Below are 20356 nucleotides of genomic sequence, written 5' to 3'. Positions count from 1 at the left end.
TGTGTAATCCTAAACATGTTTACTCAAAAGTACTAATCTCAGTAGGATCCATTGTCTAGAATGAGTGTTTGGAACTGTAGCCATAATTGTAAGTAAACAAGTTACCATTTCAAACTCTGGCCAGGTTATTAATTGTATATTTGTAATGCTATTTGTTTATTCATATTCAAATCCTACTTTTCTATAATGCTAAAATCAATAGAACTAAGTGAACCATCAAAAAAACAATTAAAAAGCTAAAAGTATACTAAAGAAGCAGGGACATAGCTAGAAAATTCAAAAACAGTTAAGATGAAACACTTATTTCAAGTTACTATGGACAAGCAGTATATGCCATCCAGCCTCTGCTTAAAGACCTCCAAGGAAGGAGACTCCAATACACTCCGAGGGAGTTTGTTCCACTGTCGAATAGCCCTTACTGTCAGGAAGTTCCTCCTAATATTGAAGTGGAATCTCTTTTCCTGTAGCTTGCACCCATTGTTCCGGGTCCTGTTCTCTGGAGCAGCAGAAAACAAGCTTGTTCCCTCCTCTAATGACATCCCTCTCATATTTAAACAGGGCTATCATATCACCTCTTAATCTTTTTTCTCCAGGCTAAACATCCCCAGCTCCCTAAGTCATTCCTCATAGGGTATGGTTTCCAGACCCTTCACCATTTTAGTCACCCTCCTCTGGACACTCTCCCAGTTTCTCAATGTCCTTTTTGAATTGTGTGGTCCCAGAACTGGACACAATATCCAGGTGGGGCCTGACCAAAGCAGAATGAGTGGCACTATTACTTCTCTTGATCTAGACACTTACTTTTGTTGATGCAGCCTAAAATTGCATTGGCCTTTTTAGCTGCCACATCGCACTGTTGACTCATGTTCAACTTCTGGTCTAATTGGACTCCTAGATCCCTTTCACATGTAGTTTCATTCAGCCAGGTGTCCCCCATCCTATATCTGTGCATTTTATTTTTCTGCCCTAAGTGCAGTACCTTACATATCTCGTGTTTGAATTTCATTTTGTTAGCTTTGGCCCAGCTTTCAAGTCTATTCAGGTTGTTTTGAATTTTGATCCTATCTTCATGGGTATTAAGTTAAGACAACAGTCCACTACACATGTCCAGCAAAATCATAAGGAGGGCAGTGCCCTTTACTTTGTGGAGCCAACCATGCACCTGAAACCCAATTCTGAATAATCTGAGAAACTGGAGCCAATTTTAGGTGGTATGCAACTGCAGGGGGAAGGGAGGAGAAGGGAAGGAAGTCCCATTGCAATAGTGGGAATGTGGAAAAGAGACACTGGGAGTAGGCCCATACCTCTTCAAGCCCACTATTAACTTTCATACTACACTATACTAGACAAAAAAGCCTAGGATTATATTCCAAGTAGATAAAAATTCAGTAAAGGTTGTGGGTGTTAAAGTCTAAATGTCCATGTCATGGTTCACACAACCATGTTTTGTTTTGTTACATCCTTTACACACAACTAGAGTATTAATATAGCTGCAGTTTTATGAAAGAGCTGTGTTCCAGGAAAAGTAGATAGGAGTCATAATCTGTAATGCCAATGGTTACTTAAAAGCCTCCATTTCAAATCACTGAGATCAGAAGACAGAAAATCGTCTCTGATCTAGAACAATAAATCATGAACGCACCTTGTCGAGGTCCATCTCTGTTGGTGGATTCAGAAAGGCTTGGAGTGAAGAGGCAAACTGTGTGCTCAAAAGTGGGGGCACACTGTACCATAAGAAGCTGGCAATATTCCATCACATTAGCACAGATCTAAAGATGAAGAGGCAAAACAGTCATAGCTATCAAGTATAAAAAAAGCACAAAATGTCCTATATTGACCACTCCTACCATGTCTTTCTTATTCAGTTGGTGGCACGAAAGAGGAAACATACAATTCACAGTTGGGGGGGGGGAGTCCATCATAAAGATGTGTTACAAAGTATGCTCACCTGCTGCATGGCCAGTTCAACTTCATCCCTCCTGTTCACTCTATCTCCTCTGTATGATCATCTTGCAATTTAAACTGACGCAGTCTGTCTGAACCACCAAACCGTGTTAGAAGGCCCAAGCACTGGCGCTAAAGACAGTGGAAAATATAACAAACTATATTATTTACCAAGTCCTTATGGCTGCTTGTTACCCCATTTTCAATAGTTCACGGATGCAGCATGGTAAGATGTGATGGAAATTCTGAATGACATTGACGTAATTGTTGCTGTTCTTTGCTTTCAAGTCATTCTTGATTTATGACAACCCTAAAGTGAACCTATCACAAGATTTTCTTGGCAGATTTTTTTAGAGGAGGTTTTTTCCCATTGCTTTCCTCTGACTGAGAAAGTGTGATTTGCCCAGGTTACCCAGTGAGTTTCCATGGTCGAGGGTGGATTGGAAACCTGTTCTCACGCATCCTAGTCAAACACTCAATGCTCTAACATCATGCTATCTCTGATACTATCCAAATTCTTGCCTCCTCTATTTATATCAGTATAATATTACCTTGTATTTTATGTGAGTATTTTGTTCCAATGGTTACCATACTGTATTTATAAAAATTAACGACAGTCCATCATTTTCCTTTAGCTCTTGATTTGAATATTCCCTACAGTGCACTTTACGGGTACTTCTATGAAGTATTCCATATGCAGTGGAGGAATCTCATTGAAACAAAGCATCTCATTTATAGAAGGGCAAAATAACCTCCCCCACCTATCTCCATTTCAACATTTGTGCCTTGTATTGTTCTTTATGTGTGACTATTTCATATACACTGGAAGCCATTACATAAGGCCACATACTAGTCCTGACAGATAAGAAATACCACTCTATGGCATTGCTTTACTATGTTCTGACCAAACAGACATTATGATATCCAATGTTTACTTGATAACAGCTATTAAACTGTTCCTTATAGAGGAAAGTTTCCTTCAACTTGTTAACACAAAACAATTGCTGGCATCATTAAGTATTTACCTGAAATCGCCTCCTATATGTCCTTGTAGTTCAATTTGCATTCCATCATTAATATCAAGGCCAAGGTCACCTAGCACACCTAATGAAAAACACAACATGACCAATAGGTGCATTTATTATTTATAAAATATATGTATAGCTAGACACATGTAAATGCTTGGAACCACTTCATGTAGCAGACCAGGAAGCTTCGGGGACCCATTTGGTTTCAATGTCACTAAAAACATGTAACACATGATTATGGCTAAGATCGTGAATTGGAGTTACAACAACACAGATGCTGCTTCTCCCAACCCTACCTTTAAGGAAGGCAGTCCTCCTCCCCCCACAAGACAGAAATTTCCAAAGCACTGGAGAACGGGCAGTGAGTGATTAAAAATTCAGCCCTCTCCTAAGGCATCTCTGCCACTGTCTACTGCAATGCAACACCCACTAGCAGTAAAGAGCTGGATGTGTCACTGTTCAACATGCCAGTCTCCAGGACCTCAAAATTTGTTCGGTGGGCAGGATGCATGACTTAAAAGCTACATTTGGGGGAACACATTCATTCATTCCAATGATGCAATGGCCATAAAAGTGATTAGTGTAATTAATGCTGTAAATTGGGCTTACAATATCATAATTACGAAACAGGATCTCAGCCATCATGCCTTCTCATTCTAATGCAGACGGAGGAAAGTATTTTATACTGGACCAAGTACTGGTAAAACATTCAATGCTAGTAATATGGTTTGGTTTCTGCAAGCATAAGTATACTGCTAATTGCCACTGTAATCTATCTCACCAAATATCAAGTTGCTCCCATTATCTAAAGGGAAACATTCACACCAGTGTTTCCTATCTGTGTTAAAAAATATATGGAATGCAGATTGCTTCTCATTTCAATACAGAGTTATTAAAATCATACAATTTACCGCTTTTCTCTACATTTGTTGGCAATGTCAACTTGTGGTTCAAAGCAAGAGAGGTTCAACCTGCCATTTTGAGATGAATTTTACCCGTTGCTCCACAGTGGCTTGGAACATGGGCTGCCCCATTTGTTGGCAGCCTGAGCACAAGTTGCAGCCTTCCAGCTGTGGGCAATTGCCTCAGTATTTTGTTAACTTACTTTAATGAGTAAATTATAATATTTAATTTTAAACAGTCTTTCACATGCTGTGAACCTCAGCTGCAGTTGGGATACGGGATCAAATAAACTATAGAGCAGCTTTATGAACTACAAAGAGTAATAAAAACTTTATTCAGTCATATGTACATTGTATATACATTTTTACGAAGAGCAATTGGTCCAGTAAAAAAGTTTTGTGGCTAAGCAGTGAACAAGAATTTAATGGACGTAATGAGTCAGGTTTCCAAAATTATCCTACCAGGCAGAGCAGCTTTGCTGATTATTCCTGTCAGTAAGGCCAGCTCTTGCAGGGATCCTGCGCTGACTTCCTGACACCGCAAGATGGCTTGAATAGTATCTGAATGGGATATTAGAAACTGCAAAACCTAAACCAAAAAAGAAAAAGTAGAAATATATAGAAGTAAAATGCAACTAGGGCCCAAACTAGTCCTAACTATAATAACCCTAATGAATTAACAGAAACTGTTGGCTTACCAAATTCCCATTGATTCAATGGGTCTAACTCTATTTGGAACTAACAAATGAATTCAAACCTAAGAATTTTAAGGCAATGTATCAGCAGTGGATATCTTGGAGATGGAACTGTAGTCTAAACATAAAATTCATTTACATTTCATTAACACTTTATTTGTACTTAATATTTTAATAATTTTGTGAATGAAACAAAGTTTATGTACATGAAATCATCAGAATCAAAGGTGTTATCTCAGCCACTCATGAGGACAAATTTGGATTTTGGAGTATTTCAGATTCCAGGATTCCAGATAAGGGATAAATAACCTGTAACGTAACATAAAACCTGTGGTAGGAAGTAATAATAGTCAACAAACAGGGAATACTGCTGGGAATCCCTGCCCTTTGGCTTACCTGTCCTGCAGCCTGTGCATGTTGTGCCATACTGGAAGTGAGTATCACCTGGCACAGCTGAAGAGCTGGTAGAAGAATCTGGCGATAGCGTTCTACAGGAGTGGGAATGAAGACTGGTGGCTCTCGCATTCCAAATATTCTGAAGGAGTGACCAAAATGAAAAGGTAGCTGTATTGTAGATTTTTTTAAAAATCTCTTTGAAATCTCATTAATGTATATGAGGTTGCCTTACATTATCAAGTTGTTGATCTATTTACTTAGTATTATCTCATCTGGTTCCCAATAGCTCTCTTTAAGCTTGCTAGTCCTATCACTGGATATACTTTAACTGAAGATATTGTACAATGGACCTGTCATGCCCTACATGGAAGTATATGTACTATCGGTGAGGTCATGCCCTCTTCACTATCTGAACACTCTCTCATCCAAGATTTGGCCAAAAGTAAAACTGCTTCAGTCAGAAATCTTCCAAGGCACTCCTTAGTTAAAACATCTATAGCATGGGAAGAAAAAGATCAATACATAGATTGAATCAATGGTATTGTAAATATGAAATGGAAATGTTCAAATAATCAGTTTCCACTACAGTGGTACCCCGGGTTACGAAATTAATTCGTTCCGCGGTTAATTTCGTAACCCGAAATACCTTCGTAAGCCGAATTCCCATAGGCGCTAATGGAAAAATAGCTCTCTGCTGCCCTCCGGTGGCGGAAAATAGCGCCGCGGTTTTTTCGTAACCCGAAGAAACCTTCGTAAGCCGAAGCAATAAATCCCTATGGGATTTTTTCGTATCCCGAAAAATTCGTAACCCGGCGCATTCGTATCCCGGGGTACCACTGTATGTCTCAAATCTTAGTTAAGTGTGTAATGCAATGCTACCAATCTTCTGCAGCAATCTATTGGGAGAAGGGAAATAGACAAGCACAAATCATTCTCTCTAGTTATTTAATATAAACTTTCCCAAATATCTTTATATTACAGCTTTGATCTACCGCAGGCAACATGGCCAATGTTCAAGGATTCTATGCGCCTGCCTGAGTCTTATGAACTTTGAGGGAGACCTTTCTCTCCATCCCACCACCCTTCAAGGCTTGATTGGTACGGACACAGGAGAGAGCCATCTTGATGGTTTTCCTAGGCCTTGGAACTCCTTCCCAAGGGAGGTTTGATCTCCCTACCCCAACCCTCATTGCCATTTCTCAAGCAGCCAAAGACCTTATTTAAATAGGCCTTCAGACTTGGCTGACCAGGCCAGAGTGATGAGTAACTCAGGCGCGTTACACACCGCCATAAGGGACGTCCTTAGGATGTCCCATTTTGAAAAAGGGGCGTCTCTTCCAGATGCCCCTTACCCTATCACAGACAGAGTCCATGACAAATGGCGGCAGCCATTCTACATGGCCGCTGCCATACTGACATAGCGGACACTGTGTGTCCGCACATCGCGCCCCGGAAGTGACGCCGCGAGTGCGCAACTAGCGCCTCGTGACGTCTTTTCCGAGGCCCAGGAAAGAGTGCGATTTCCGCGCTCCTTCCTCGGAGCGTTCGGGACCCGTGCAGTTTGGCTGCTGCGGCTCCCGGATGCTGCAAGCAGCGGCGGTGGGAGACCGCCGCAATCCGGCGGTATGTAACCCGCCTCAGTGTATTGTTTTAATATGCACTGTGTATTTTAAGTGTTTTAATTGTTTAAAATTTTAATGTTTTCAAATTATTGTTTTATATGTTCTATTTATAAAGGTTTTTTTTAAAAAAATTGCACTTCATACTGTTTTAACTGCTCTGTTTTAATTAATGCTATAAGAAGTTTTGAACCCCATTTGGAAGAAAAGTAGGATGTTAAATAAATACAGGTAAATAAATAAATAAATGTTATAATCCAAAAACAGTCTTCAGAACAGGTAATAATCTGAAAACTAAAAGCATGTGATTATAATCTGTGCTATTTATATCTCCAAATTCCAGATTCAATGCTAAAGAAGCACAGTTTATAAAATAAATATACCCTTGACTGTTAACTAGTTCAAAAGAGTAGAACCTACACTTTCAAAGCAAATGTCACAAGGCTACTTTTTTAGCTCAATCGAGAACTATTACTTGCATTCCCATCTATAGAGAGGGCAACAATCTGATTAATGCACAATAATATTACACTGAAGAAAACATGTTTTTGTTTTAGAAACATCCTGAATTAAGAAGAATTATACCAGTTTGTATCTTTGGAGAATACTTTTAAGGATGTGTTATATGAAAATTTACCCCTGCTGATCAATTTCAGGTCGCATGTCATATACATGACACTGTGCAAGCCTCACAATCACTCCAGATCGCAGTAGCTCTCGTGCTCCTTGCTGTATTTTTGCCACTTTCGTCAAAAAAGCCTGGAATATATATTTAAAAGTAAATTAATAAAAACTAAGTGATCTGGCAAGAATGTGCTTTTAGAAATGTTAATACATAATCTCTGAAAATTTTCAAATGTAAGGGCTAAAGTGCACCATTAATATTTGGCTTTACTTGTGACTAGCATCAAAGATCTCCTTGGACACTTACAAAAAGTTTACATCAACCTACTGAATTAACAGGTTTCCTTCCTTTGAAAACATACACAGCATTATGATCTTACCATTTTTGATTCATAGGTATACAATGCTTTAAGTAGAGGAGGCTGGGGTGTAAGCAAGCTTTGCAGTTTGAGGTCATCATCTGCTAGACTTTCTACAAGCACTTTTAGATAGCCACTGTTCGAGAGATACAAAAGCCATTGTTGCTGCTTATCTACAGAAATGATGCGATCAAGTAAGGCTAGTGCTAACATCTGAAAAGGGAAAAGAAATAAAACTTATTAAAGGGACATCACAATTATCTTCTCTCTCCTTACAGAGAACAATTCATATTTTTAAACATTCATCACCCTAACCTAATAAAAAGGACATTTCTCCCCTAATTGACCTACAAAGCATTGCACTACGACTCTGGAGACCAGGATTTGAAATCCCATTCAGTCACGGAAGGCAAGGGCAACCACATTCCTGAACAAATTTTCTCCAAAAAAATCCTTCATTGTGTCCAGTCCATTCCATTTCATTTATGATAAGCCACATTTCTTCACAAAATAGAAGATTATACTGAAATTGCACAGCCTCTTTTGTAAGATGAATGAGTGAGTTCTGACTTATACCCAGAGCTGAAGAACCGAAGAACCAAGGAATTGTGCTTTAAACATAGCTAAAGGACCAAACAAGATGGTTTCGCGCAGAGCACTGATGTGACGAAAGTATTTGGCAACCAAGGCGAAGAAAGTCTGAAAACTTGGAAGCTGAAGCGGGGTGCCATCCAGGTGTGACAAACTATGACCGGGAAGAACCTTATCTCCTGAGTCGCTATGATGAGGAACTGACAGGACAATGGAGGACTTTGAACAGAATGAGTTGCTTTGAACACGGACTGATCTGAACAACCTGTCTGTCCTCCCAAAAGAAGAAGTTGAGTAATGGACTGCAATATTGCAAGACTTCAGCAGCCAAGAGCCAGAGAGAAGAAAAAGTATAAAGACCCTGGACTTTCATCTCCATTTTGTTGGCATCTACCGCGGCAACAGTGTCATCCCCAGCCTTCGAGAACAACTGATCAATGTTCGGCGGAAGGAAAGTGTGTGTGAGTATTGTATGAATGTGTGAGTGAAAGAGCTCTTGATAATCAATGTTTGTGTTACTTGTGTGATTCAATAAATGTTACATGCATGGTGTTTAAAACCAAATTTGGTGTCTCAATGTCTGTGTCAGCCCTACTGTGAATAAGTTCACGGAGAGGAGGATTCTCATTACACGCTCTCAGGATAAACAGGTTGCCCTTACAATCTTGGGCATAACACTTTGAAAACCGAGGAGCAGAACAAGAATCAATACCAAGCATTCTTCCAGGCTTGGTCCTATACCATCACTCTTTTAACATTAAATACTGTCTTTATGGAATAACAGTGCCTTAATCAGACATACCTCACCAGTGATTAAAACATTGTGTCTGATATGTGTATATGTATAATACCCTGAACATATTTCTCTTAATTATGTAAGATAATGTGGCTTATTGAACCTCCCACTGTCAAATTTTGGCTTAAGCCTTAGAATTAGAATAGCAAAGACCAAATTTCACTTACTCGTCCTATCTCATGACCATCACAGGCATCTCGACAGACCACCTCCATAAGGGCAGAACCGTAGCTTTCAATAATCGCCATGTTTTCTCGCTGTAATTTACTAAAAGCATCTTCAGGAGCTGTTAAACGCTCCCACATGGTCTTCTTGGCTGAATAAAGTGAAGAAAAAACAAAATTAAAGAGAAATGGGTAAACTAGTGTAAGTGAACTGTGGCAGGGACCTGTTAGCCATGTCAGCATAGTTATAGTGTTGGTGGAGGCAGTTATGGCAAGATAAAAATAGGGGTGAAGAAAGAAGAAAAAATTCAGCAGCAACAGGAAAAAAGACTGCTGGCTTTGAACTGCTTAATTTTCCAATCCATGGCTTCTGGGTGTGTGTGTGTGTGCTGGGGGGGGAGGAGTCTCCTTAGAATGAAGGTGCTCTGGGAAGATAACTGTGGACAATAACCTGTTCCATGGTACAGGTGCCTGTCCAGGCCATCCTGCCTCAAGCACTTTTGTTTTAGACACTTCTCTCAGAAGCCATGCACTGTAGAAACAGGTAGGTTGAAGTTAGTAGCAATCCCTCCTGACTCAGTTTCCTCTTCCCTGTGCAAGTTCAGTAGAACTGCAAACTTTCATGTAACTGACTGTTAAGTTTATAATGTCCACCAAGAGAATTTCAGTCTCTTTCTCTAATTTAAATAGAGACAGACACAACAGGGAAGAAAAACAAAAAAGTAAGTAGCAAATAAGTGACAGAAGGACAGGAGAGAAGTTTCAGATTGCTCTCCCATGCTATCATGAATGCCAAGCAAACCTTATTGGTTAAAAAAATCTGCTTGCTAGAGCAATTGAAGAGTAGCATCCCCGTCAGAGGTTTCCCTCACTCTGGGAAAAGCAACCATTTAATTAAGTGAATTCACTGTAGTATGTATAACCAGAAATGGAATCATAGCCTGAATAAGAAAAGCTAGGCTAACAGGTCGATCAGCAATTGGGCTGGGAAGAGCTTTGGAATCCAAAAGAAGCGGCAGCAAAACCACTGTACAGTAGCCCCTCTATTTCCGCAGGGGATCCATTCCAGACTGCCCCGTGCACGAAAACAGAAAATCACCGGTATTCAAGCCCCATTGACTTGAATGGAGGCATGCTCCCGCAAACATCAGAGGCCATGTGCTACAGGCACATAACCCATTTTGACCCCCTCCATTTGCTGCCCCCAAATGGGCGCGGGATATGGATTTGAAATCCCCAAAAACAGTGACTGTAGTATTAGCATCTAAGGCAAATGGGCAATAGTAGGGGGATCCATAAATCTTATATCTGTCTACTGATTACATTAGGGATGATCACTAAGCTATGAGAAGTTTATCTACATCTTCATCATTACAATCACTTTACAAAAATTATACAACTGAGAGATACACTACAGATCACTCTTCACTGAAATGTTTTCTTTTTCATAACTAATTTGTATTTCTACCTGTTTCCAGGGTATCTGGTTCATCTGGTCTCTGAGCTATCTGTAGGTAATACAGCAGTGCCCCGTACAGATGTGTTCTCACTCGCTGGAAGCCACCACCTGCTCAGACAAAAAAAGGGTACATCTAATGAAGAAATTAATCAGGGTATTTACATTGTTCTTACGTTATCATAAACTGTCTTAATTTAAGCTGGAGGATGTAGTGCTTAACTGTTTTGAGGTTATGTTAAATTAGAAATTCATTATGAATAAATTACACACACTGTATTTTATTACTACTTATACTTCTTATAGACGGATTTTTTTATACACAGATTCAAGCATACACGGTTTGAAAAAGTATAAATTTCAAATATCAAACCTTGATTTTCCATTTTTTATAAGGACACCATTTGCCCTGTCATTATATTTCATGGGACTTGAACATACACGGATTTTGTTATCCACAGGGGATCTTGGAACCAAACCCCAGCGGATAACAAGAGTCCACTGTATAAGTTCAGGAATTAAACTTCCTTTATTTCTTTTATTAGGACAAATATAACAGAAACTTCACTGTATAAGTGTGAACACTGACATAGTGTGTAAAATAGAAGCAAGCACAACCCTATATTGGTATGGACATTTAGCCCTCCATTCCCAATAAGAACATTTATTTATGTATTTAATATTACCTGTTTTCAGGATAAAATCCAGAATTTTTTTCAAAATGATATGAAGTGAAGAGTCTCCAATGGAGGCAAATCCCACCACCATGCCTTCAGAACCAGGTGGTATTGTGAAAGAACCATCCAGCATTAAAACAAACTGTGAGTGACCAGCGACAGGGACAGCCAAAGGCTCCTTTTGCTCTGTTCGCACAGACTGACTTAAGTGAGCAGTCAGGGTGAACACGGCTCCTGCCACCACAGGCATCAATTCCTGAGCTGCATCATCATTCAGGATCTTAGGAAAACATAGGTCAGAGGTATTACTTTGAAATGTAGCAGTGGTGCAGGTCAATATAATTTCTACGGACCTCCATAATACAAATTACTTCAACTGCAATGTTACTTTTGTGTTATTTATAAACAAGACAACAAGATTCAAGCATGAAGTGGGTGTAGTACATTCACAGAAAAGAGTGGGGGCCCACTCCATAACACACTAGTGATAAGAAGAGGACAACATGGTGCCCTCAGAGAAGTAGAAAGTGGCAGCAGGCATGGCAGGGACCCTTTTCCCAAGAAGAGGTGGTAACGGTGGTGACAGTAGCCATAGCTCCAAACTTTCACTACTTATGTAGTGCTGTATAGAACTGGCTCTGAGGGAGGAATGACCAAGAAAATCACCTTTGCCGCAGCACAGACAATTTTCCAACTCACCCCTCTCAAAGCTGGGGAGGTTTCCAGCTTTAAAAAGTAGCACAGAGCAACAATAGTTGTCCAGACTAACAAGAGCCCTGCCAAGGTGAATAGTAGTGATTTTACTGCCTGAGGCTTTCCACCACCTGAGGCAGATGCCTTCTTCAGTCTCAAGCTCATTCCCAGCCCCTTCTGCTTTGGATTCAAATCATGTGGCAATGCCATCTAAGAAACACATACAGCCATTCTTCTTCGTGGTCTCTGCGAATCATACAAATGGGTTTTACTGCGCCTGCGCAGTGCTGTTCGGACACTTCTAGAATCACTGGGCAAAGTACACTTTGCAACATATAGAAACTTTTTGGCGGTAACCCCGCCCCCCTCCTATAAAGCCCCGGTTCCCGCTCTTTTCCCCAGTTCCATTTTTTCCGCCGCGTTTGGCTGCTGTTTGGAACTTCGCTCGTGTTAGCTTGTTTTTGGATCACTGGTTTCCTGGACATTGGATATGTTGTGCAAAAAACAGGACTGACTCTTTAATGGTTCACAAGTTTATTGTTGTAATAAAATTATCTTGGTTTACCATAGCTTGGGTTTCAGGACACTCCCTCCGCCGTATTCCTAAGCTTGTCAGTCTAAACCCATTTGTATGATTCGCAGAGACCACGAAGAAGAAGGACAGGTTACTCACCTGTAACGGTATTTCTTCGAGTGGTCATCTGCGAATTCATACAAATCCCGCCCATCCTCCCCTCGGTGTCCTGCTCACTTTGGCTCTGTCTTACATCGCCTACTTGGCGGGAAAAAATTTTGGAACTGGGGAAAAGAGCGGGAACCGGGGCTTTATAGGAGGGGGGCGGGGTTACCGCCAAAAAGTTTCTATATGTTGCAAAGTGTACTTTGCCCAGTGATTCTAGAAGTGTCCGAACAGCACTGCGCAGGCGCAGTAAAACCCATTTGTATGAATTCGCAGATGACCACTCGAAGAAATACCGTTACAGGTGAGTAACCTGTCCATCTCAGGCTCCTACAACTGCAATGGGCAAATTCCCCCCCCCCAAAAAAAAACCTGATAATTTTGGTAAGGAACACTAGCTGTGACAAAGTGAGTGGCATCTGAACATTTAGATTTTAGTAGAAAACACAGCTGGTAAACATGAATGCAAATCATTAGATATTTCATAATTTGTTTATTCCCCCTCCCCTTTAAACCAAGGAAACATCTGCACTTAAAACTGACTTCACAATCAATGTAATTACACTGTTTTTGGGTCTTTTACCTTGTCATGCAAGTCTTGTAATAGATCACGGATAATGAGCTGTCTATCTTCTTGCTGTATGAGATCCTGTGGGCAGGCAGTTAATATGATTTCCACCAGCTGTCTCCAAGATTCTAATGCATGTCGCTTGGCATAGAGACACTGAAGCAGTTTGTTCCGTTCCACAACATACTGGAGAATTGTGTTGATTTCCTGGACATTCAATAAAAGGAAATTTAATTATATCAAAAACACAAGGTCAAACTAAAACACTCAGAGGCCATGTCTAAACAGTTATATTATTATTATTATGCCCTGAAATAAAACAGAGCATGTGCATATCAAAAGTTATTTAGGGATCTAGCCTAGGAGGTGCTTAAAAGGAAAGGGTGCCATTTAAGGAGCATTTCTTCCAATAGCATTTGCGTTTAAATAACAAGCCAAACTGCTTTTGCAAGACAGCCAACAGGAAAGAAATGTAGGGGGGGAAAATAGGATGCCTGTTGGACACAGGGGAACCTTTCGGACAGCAGTGTTATTTTTCAAATTCATTCTTCCCTAGAAACAACACTATGCCTTCTCTTCTCATAAAAAAAATCATACTACAGGCATGCCCCAGTTAATAAAGTAGGTGGGTTTCTGGGTAATATTTCTCTAATATAAAATTTGGTACTAAAGGCAGAAATAATATGGAAAAACAAATGATAAGCTCCACAAAAGAAGAAGGGCAGTTCAAAAGGTTTCAGCAAAATCTTTTATTTAAAATTAACAATGCCCAATGCAAAATGAAACCAAAACAAGAAGTCATGTAACCTTTGTATAAATTTTTTAAAAAACTGTTTGAACATTTTAAAGTCCATGTGAAGGTTCCTTCCAAAATGCATCAAGTGATAATATTTTCTTTCACCAGCCTTCGCTTTCTTTTAACTTTCATTTTTAAGATGATGGGGTTAACTGGTGAGGGAGACTTAACTGATTTCCTCCTTTCGCGCTGCTATTCACAGAGACTCATTAAGAGATTCTGCAGGTAACTGCTGTTTACTATACCTATTGTAGACAGGCACAAATAGCTACAACAGGACCTGCTAGAATAGAATTCTATGATTTCCTAGCTTTTACTGCATTGTTTAGTTCAGACATACTGCTAAAATTAACACCAACAGTCTGCAGCCCTTGGTCACCTTTCTCCCAGTGCTGATGCTACTAAAAAAGCTTCCTGCTAGACAGAAGATGAACTTGGAGAGGAGTCTGGGAGCATATATATATATATTAAAAAGATCTTCACCGTCGGGGCTTTGTTAACTGAGGTATGCATGTATTTGCTGGCTGGCTTAGACTGAATGAGACTCATCAGTGTAACTTGCTTCAAAGCACTATTGAAACAATAACTATATGAAATTATTTGGCTCTGCAGGCCAAATGACCCCTCCCCCAGGCCTTGCCAACAAAAGGATTAGGCTTTCCTCCTTCTTCTCCCTACTATGTTCCCTACATGGAGAAACCATATTTGTTGGTGCAAACTAAATCCTGAGATCAGGGTTCAGCTGGCATCTGTAAAGGTTAAGAGTGGCCAGGTGCACTTGCTCCTCTCCTTTTTAAGTGGGGGGGGGGGGAGGGCAGCCCACAGATAATCCCACTATTCTCCAATCAATAATAAGAGGAAGCAGCAGGGATTCTTTTCTCTGTCCCCATAGGCGAATAGGAGCTGAGGGAGAAAGCAACTCAAGAGCCTGATCTTTTGCAAACTGGAGGTTATCCCCATATAAATAAGATGATACATGCCTTCTCAAAATCATTGCTAGCAACCACTGAACAGTCTATCCATCCATTTCCAAGACAGATATATACTACACAGACTTACCTCCATAAATAATGGTCTCTGTCCAAGGGCTGCCATTCCTTGCAGGGCATTAACCTCAGCAATAAGAACTTTGTGAATATGCTGGAGTTGAAGACAAGAAGAATAAAAAATAGAGGGAGTTCAGCATTTTCATACTCTGTCATGTGTTACCAGTGTTGTATCCATACTTTCCAATGTGACCACAACGGAATAGTATGTTAACCATTTGACATTACTCTCAGTCTTTTTACTTGTTTTGTATTTATACCACATTTTCATTTATATCCCAGTTCATCCCAATGACTTCATGAAACCTGCCATAAAAAGTACAACCATACACAACTTAGAAAGTAATTTTTTTCACTTAAAACATTAAACTTTGCCTACATTTTCTATAGCAGCTAATATAACAAATGTTTGATGACAAACATAACTATAAAGCAATAAAATACATATATAGTACAAAAATAAAATAGGTAAACTTGCATAACTATGCTGGATTGTGCTATTAAACTCTATTGCTATATAACCTAATACCAGCAACAATTATAAAAACTGTTTACCTTGACATTGCAGATAACTGGTCCACGTGCACTCCTGTTCTCACAATTGGCAATGACTTGTTCAATTTGAGAACGGTCAAAAAAATCCAGCTGCAAAGGTTCTGGGATCTCCTGACTGAAGTCGATTGAGTCAAGGATGCTTAAGATTTTCCTGCGTACTGAGAAGAAAAGAAGAAATCTATTTAGAAATAATGGCAAAACTTAGATGCACACATGGATGTCTACATATAGCCAAATAGGGAACATACAGGTTGAGTATCGCTTATCCAGAATTCCAAAATTCAAAATACTCAAAAATCCAAAATTGTCCACATAAGTGGCTAAGATAATGACACCTTTGCTTTCAGATGGTTCAATGTACACAAACTTTGTTTCATGAACAAAATAGTTTAAAATAATACATATAAAATTACCTTCAGGTTATGTGTATAAGTGTATACAAAACATAAATTTCATGTTTAGACTTGTATGTGCATTGGTGTTTATTCTTTATTGTGCAAGTGTATTATTATTTCATTATTATTTTTTGGGATTTTCCCTCTAACATCTCACCATATTGACTTTAAGAGAAAAGCAGTAACCAGGTTCATAATCAGGACAATAATTCAATATGGAACGATGCTGAAGGCAAAATGAAGTGGTATACAATTTCAGGGTTTATGGTCACCATGTATATTCTACTATATTAGGTTTTAAAATAATTGTTCATATTGTACACTGCTCTGGATTCTCTTACAAAGACTTATGATACAGAATCATTTTATGTAATCAAACGAACTAGAGAGATACACAATATCTAGAATGATTGTCTAGTTATATTAATTAAACTGAACTGTAACATTTTCCAGCAATTTATGAATTTACCAACTAATATAAATAAAACAAAGGCAGGATGCAATACTTTAGTTCATGCAGCAAGTGACTAACATCTCTATTCCAGATTAGAAACTTAGTATGTCAGCCTCCCAGAGATTTACCTTTGGAAGCAGTATCAAAGTGAAGAAATCCACTGACTGACCGACTTTCATCTTCAATCCCTCCTTCACCCTCAGCTGAGGGATGAAATAAATAATAATTAAACTACACACACACACAAAATATGTAAAATGTTGTTGTAGACAAGAAATATGGTGGAGGAGAGGAAATGATAAAGTTGCAGTCATTTTTATTATGGTATACTTAGATAGTTGTCCAAGTATTATGAGGTAGCAACAGTGCACTGCAGACGCTGAACACTGCTGTCAGGATTAATTTCATATAGCTTTTATAATATAGGCATTATGTGCTCACTTTCTATTACTGGAATTAGTTTCAAGTCTCAGTAGCACATTACTGGGTCTTCAGGTTTCATGAGTAACAATGTGTAATAATACTGAAAAGGAATTGCAATTCCATTTGCAACACACCTGTGGGAATCTAATACAATATAAACTGCACTTTCTATAACAATTTGTATTCTTTAACACATGTCACATGTTGCAAATAATTTTACATATGCAAGGTGAGTGTCAGCGTGTAATCTGTTTGATTACTCCTTCCAAAAGGAGTTTGAAGTCTTAGCCATGTTTATCTTGACCAGGTGGACTAAAGTCAGTATCAACGCACACAAAGAACTAAGCCATCCTGTAATTATTAGGAATCTGTCATGATTATCTGGATGTGTCCACTTGGCATGAAGAAATCCCTCTGGTACTTCTGAACAATTTACTATTTAGCAGTGACAGGGTCCATCCAGTTGTAGTTTTACATGAAGGACTTAACAAACAATGCAGTAATGTTGTTCTCCAATACATTAGCAGTGATCTGCTTCCTTGACCTTGAAGATCATATTAGCAGATTCAGTTTCAGAAACATTATCAAATGTCAAGAAAGAGTTATAACAACTGGATACAAACATGGTAAATAATTCAGGTAGGGAACAAGGTCTCCCCATAACAGGACTTAATTCTTAAATCCATCATTTACCTAAATAAGATTTGACTGGTACGTCATCTAAAAGGAGATGCAAGAGTCTCTGTGTATGTGAACGCTGGCGATTCAGTGAAGTAACCCGCAGTTCTATAGATGCAGTCTTCATTAGCCATGACATCTGGTTTAAGACTGGAATCTCATGGTCTGAACAGAGAAGATGGGGAAAGTGGCAGGGAATAGGAAAATACAAACATTAAAAATAACCCATTCCTTCTTGAACAAAAAGTTTTTCCACTTAAGGTACAATTGTTGCTTTGAAACACAAGCACATCTACACTGTTCTGTGTAGAAAGTTGTTTATATGATGGAGATATGCAGGAGTTGTAAATCCCTGAAAAAGAGGTGCTTCCATGGACATGTTTTAAAGTACATATTCTCCTCCCTTCCTATAGAGATCAATTACCTAGATAGAAAAACACACACACAACGTAGTTCTATGTGGAAACAAATTCAATAAATGAAGGAAAAATGAGGTGTCTTCCTGCTAGGAAAAAAAAAATCTAGAATTTTGTCAAATAAACATTTTTTTACTTCAATAAGATAAAAGTATTTATTCTCTAATAAAGCAACAAATGAGAATTAAACGCAGGATGTTAGATCTGTGAGACTACTCTGATTTTTACCTTTGACAGAAAATGGTAAATGCTGTAACTGAGAGTATAAGAAATCCTGGCTGGTCCGCAAATATCTCATAGTGGGACCTGAAGTATCTGAGCAAGCACACAACTGATAGATCACCTGTTAAACCAGAAGAGAATTCCAGTATTAGTTCACTAGTATAGGCTTGAAAGAAATACTATGTCAAAAGGAAATATTGGCTAATATTTTTAACTAAATACTAGGTCTTAACTCAAATCTACTTAGTAAATTGAATAGAACTATAGGCAGCAGCAATAAGTAAGTTTAGGCAGTAATCCTATGCACATTTGTAAGGAAGTAAATCTCACTGAACTGTGAGACTTGCTTTGGAGTAGACATATATATGATTGAACTATTAGCATTTTGCAATGCAAACCAATATGAATAAACTGGATAAATACATTTCCTACTAACTGAAAAGCTATGGCTAGATGCCAAAGATGCCAGTGTAGCTTTTCCCAACAAGAAATACATCTGTACCTGATAACACAATTCTGCTAGATGAGGAGATTGTTGAACTGCAGTGGGACCAGATCTTGTTTCAGTACCATTTTCCAGTATGTTCAAAATAGCATGAAGACAAGTACGAGGGCAACCCAAAACACCTTTAGAATGAATGATCCATAGTTAGATAAACAACGCACATGGCATAATTAGGGCAGTTAATACAAAAAATGGAAATGAGGCTTTGTCATGTCTTAAAAACTCACTGGGGGGGGGAGGAAACAATTTTACTCTTATTACATTTTATAAAAGATGGAATGTGATAAAGATTGGCAAAAGGATAAGGATTGACAAAAGTATCATTTCTATGGCACACTAATAATATGAAATAATTCTTGATGAACACAATAGCATACAGCATTTTGTTGTGTGCCAAGTATGACAGCAATTGCCCAATAGTACTGGACAGTATTTTTTTCTAATACTGGTAAATTTAGCAACTTCCAGTCCACTCAGCCTCATCCCCTATGTGTCTCCAGTCCAGGCTGGGTCCCTACCTGGATCCTGCAAATTTGTTGTGTTGACAGGTTTCTTAAATTCATAACCCAGGAGATAAAGAGCAAGATTGGGTGGGCTGCACTCCAGAGAGGTGATGAGAAGGTTCAGAATGTTAATCCTTGTTTCATGGTAGATTGGAGCCTGCTTCCTTTCACCTTCAAGTTCTAGGAATCAACAACACAAATCTATACACCATATCCATATGTGTATGGATAGGTAGTGTGTAACAGATACAATACAATGGACATTTCCTTAAGTGTCCCATGAATCAATATATAACCCTTCTGTTAATAGAACCATACACAACTTAAAATAATCCACAGTTTTTCTTAGATTCATGACAGGTTCACTTGCCTAATTACACATGGCAACAATCAAGGCAACTAGGTAAGTATTTTACCTAGGGGGTGTTCTCACTTGTGATTTAAAACAAATTTAAATACAGCGGTTCATTTTAAAGCGATTCAAAATACAGCGAGTGTTATCCCGCTTTTCAATTCGCTTTATTTGTATTGTTCCCATTTACTTAACGTTTTATTTTAATTCGCTGTTATTGACCCTGTTTCATCCCCATTCAAGGATGAATCGGTGTATATTTAAACCGGCTTTGTTACTTTTTCGTTCACATTCACTTGTTTCGGCTGTCAATCAAAGCGACGTCATCATGACGTCACATTAATTCGGAGTAACATACACCGATGTAGCCTGTACCTGCGTTTCCACTACCTGGCTGTTTTTAATTTGTTATAAATTTCACGGTTGTTTTTTTTTTTAAAGAGCCAATCAGGAGGCGCTTATTTGTCCTCTTCTGTGTCTTCCCATATTAACTGCCATAACTCAAGTGCTAGGGAATCCTGGGAATGGTCGTTTATTATGGCACCAGCACTCTCTGGCAGAGGAGGATAAATGTCTCACAAACACAACCATCCCATAGTTCCTCTGGAAAGAGCCTCGGTAGCCCCAAATTCGCTTTGGCTGCCCCATGGGGAGAGAATCTTTGGGGAAGATTGCTCCCAGGGCTGTCTGGAGAGCCATAAAGTGGGGATATGTCCTGCAAAACCCATCCCATAGTTTCTCTGGAAAGAGCCTCGGTAGCCCCAAATTCGCTTTGGCTGCCCCATGGGGAGAGAATCTTTGGGGAAGATTGCTCCCAGGG

At 39.1% G+C, this 20356-nt stretch overlaps 1 protein-coding gene across 1 annotated transcript in view; it reads right to left on the bottom strand.

The window, feature by feature from the left end:
* Positions 1 to 20356, bottom strand: part of NUP205 (nucleoporin 205) — a 72920-nt gene that overhangs the window by 26777 nt on the left and 25787 nt on the right. The window contains 20 exon segments of the mRNA XM_042470521.1: positions 1643 to 1769; positions 1949 to 2001; positions 2004 to 2076; positions 2970 to 2978; positions 2981 to 3048; positions 4337 to 4463; positions 4966 to 5104; positions 7222 to 7343; positions 7589 to 7780; positions 9122 to 9270; positions 10587 to 10685; positions 11261 to 11531; positions 13207 to 13398; positions 15047 to 15127; positions 15589 to 15746; positions 16566 to 16640; positions 17554 to 17703; positions 18183 to 18297; positions 18679 to 18803; positions 19200 to 19364. Of these exon segments, the coding sequence (XP_042326455.1) occupies positions 1643 to 1769; positions 1949 to 2001; positions 2004 to 2076; positions 2970 to 2978; positions 2981 to 3048; positions 4337 to 4463; positions 4966 to 5104; positions 7222 to 7343; positions 7589 to 7780; positions 9122 to 9270; positions 10587 to 10685; positions 11261 to 11531; positions 13207 to 13398; positions 15047 to 15127; positions 15589 to 15746; positions 16566 to 16640; positions 17554 to 17703; positions 18183 to 18297; positions 18679 to 18803; positions 19200 to 19364 (2490 nt within the window).

Source organism: Sceloporus undulatus, chromosome 5, assembly GCF_019175285.1.
Source record: "Sceloporus undulatus isolate JIND9_A2432 ecotype Alabama chromosome 5, SceUnd_v1.1, whole genome shotgun sequence".
Lineage (NCBI taxonomy): Eukaryota > Metazoa > Chordata > Lepidosauria > Squamata > Phrynosomatidae > Sceloporus > Sceloporus undulatus.
The sequence above is the reverse complement of the archived record's forward strand: the minus strand, read 5'-3'. Positions and strand labels throughout refer to the sequence as shown.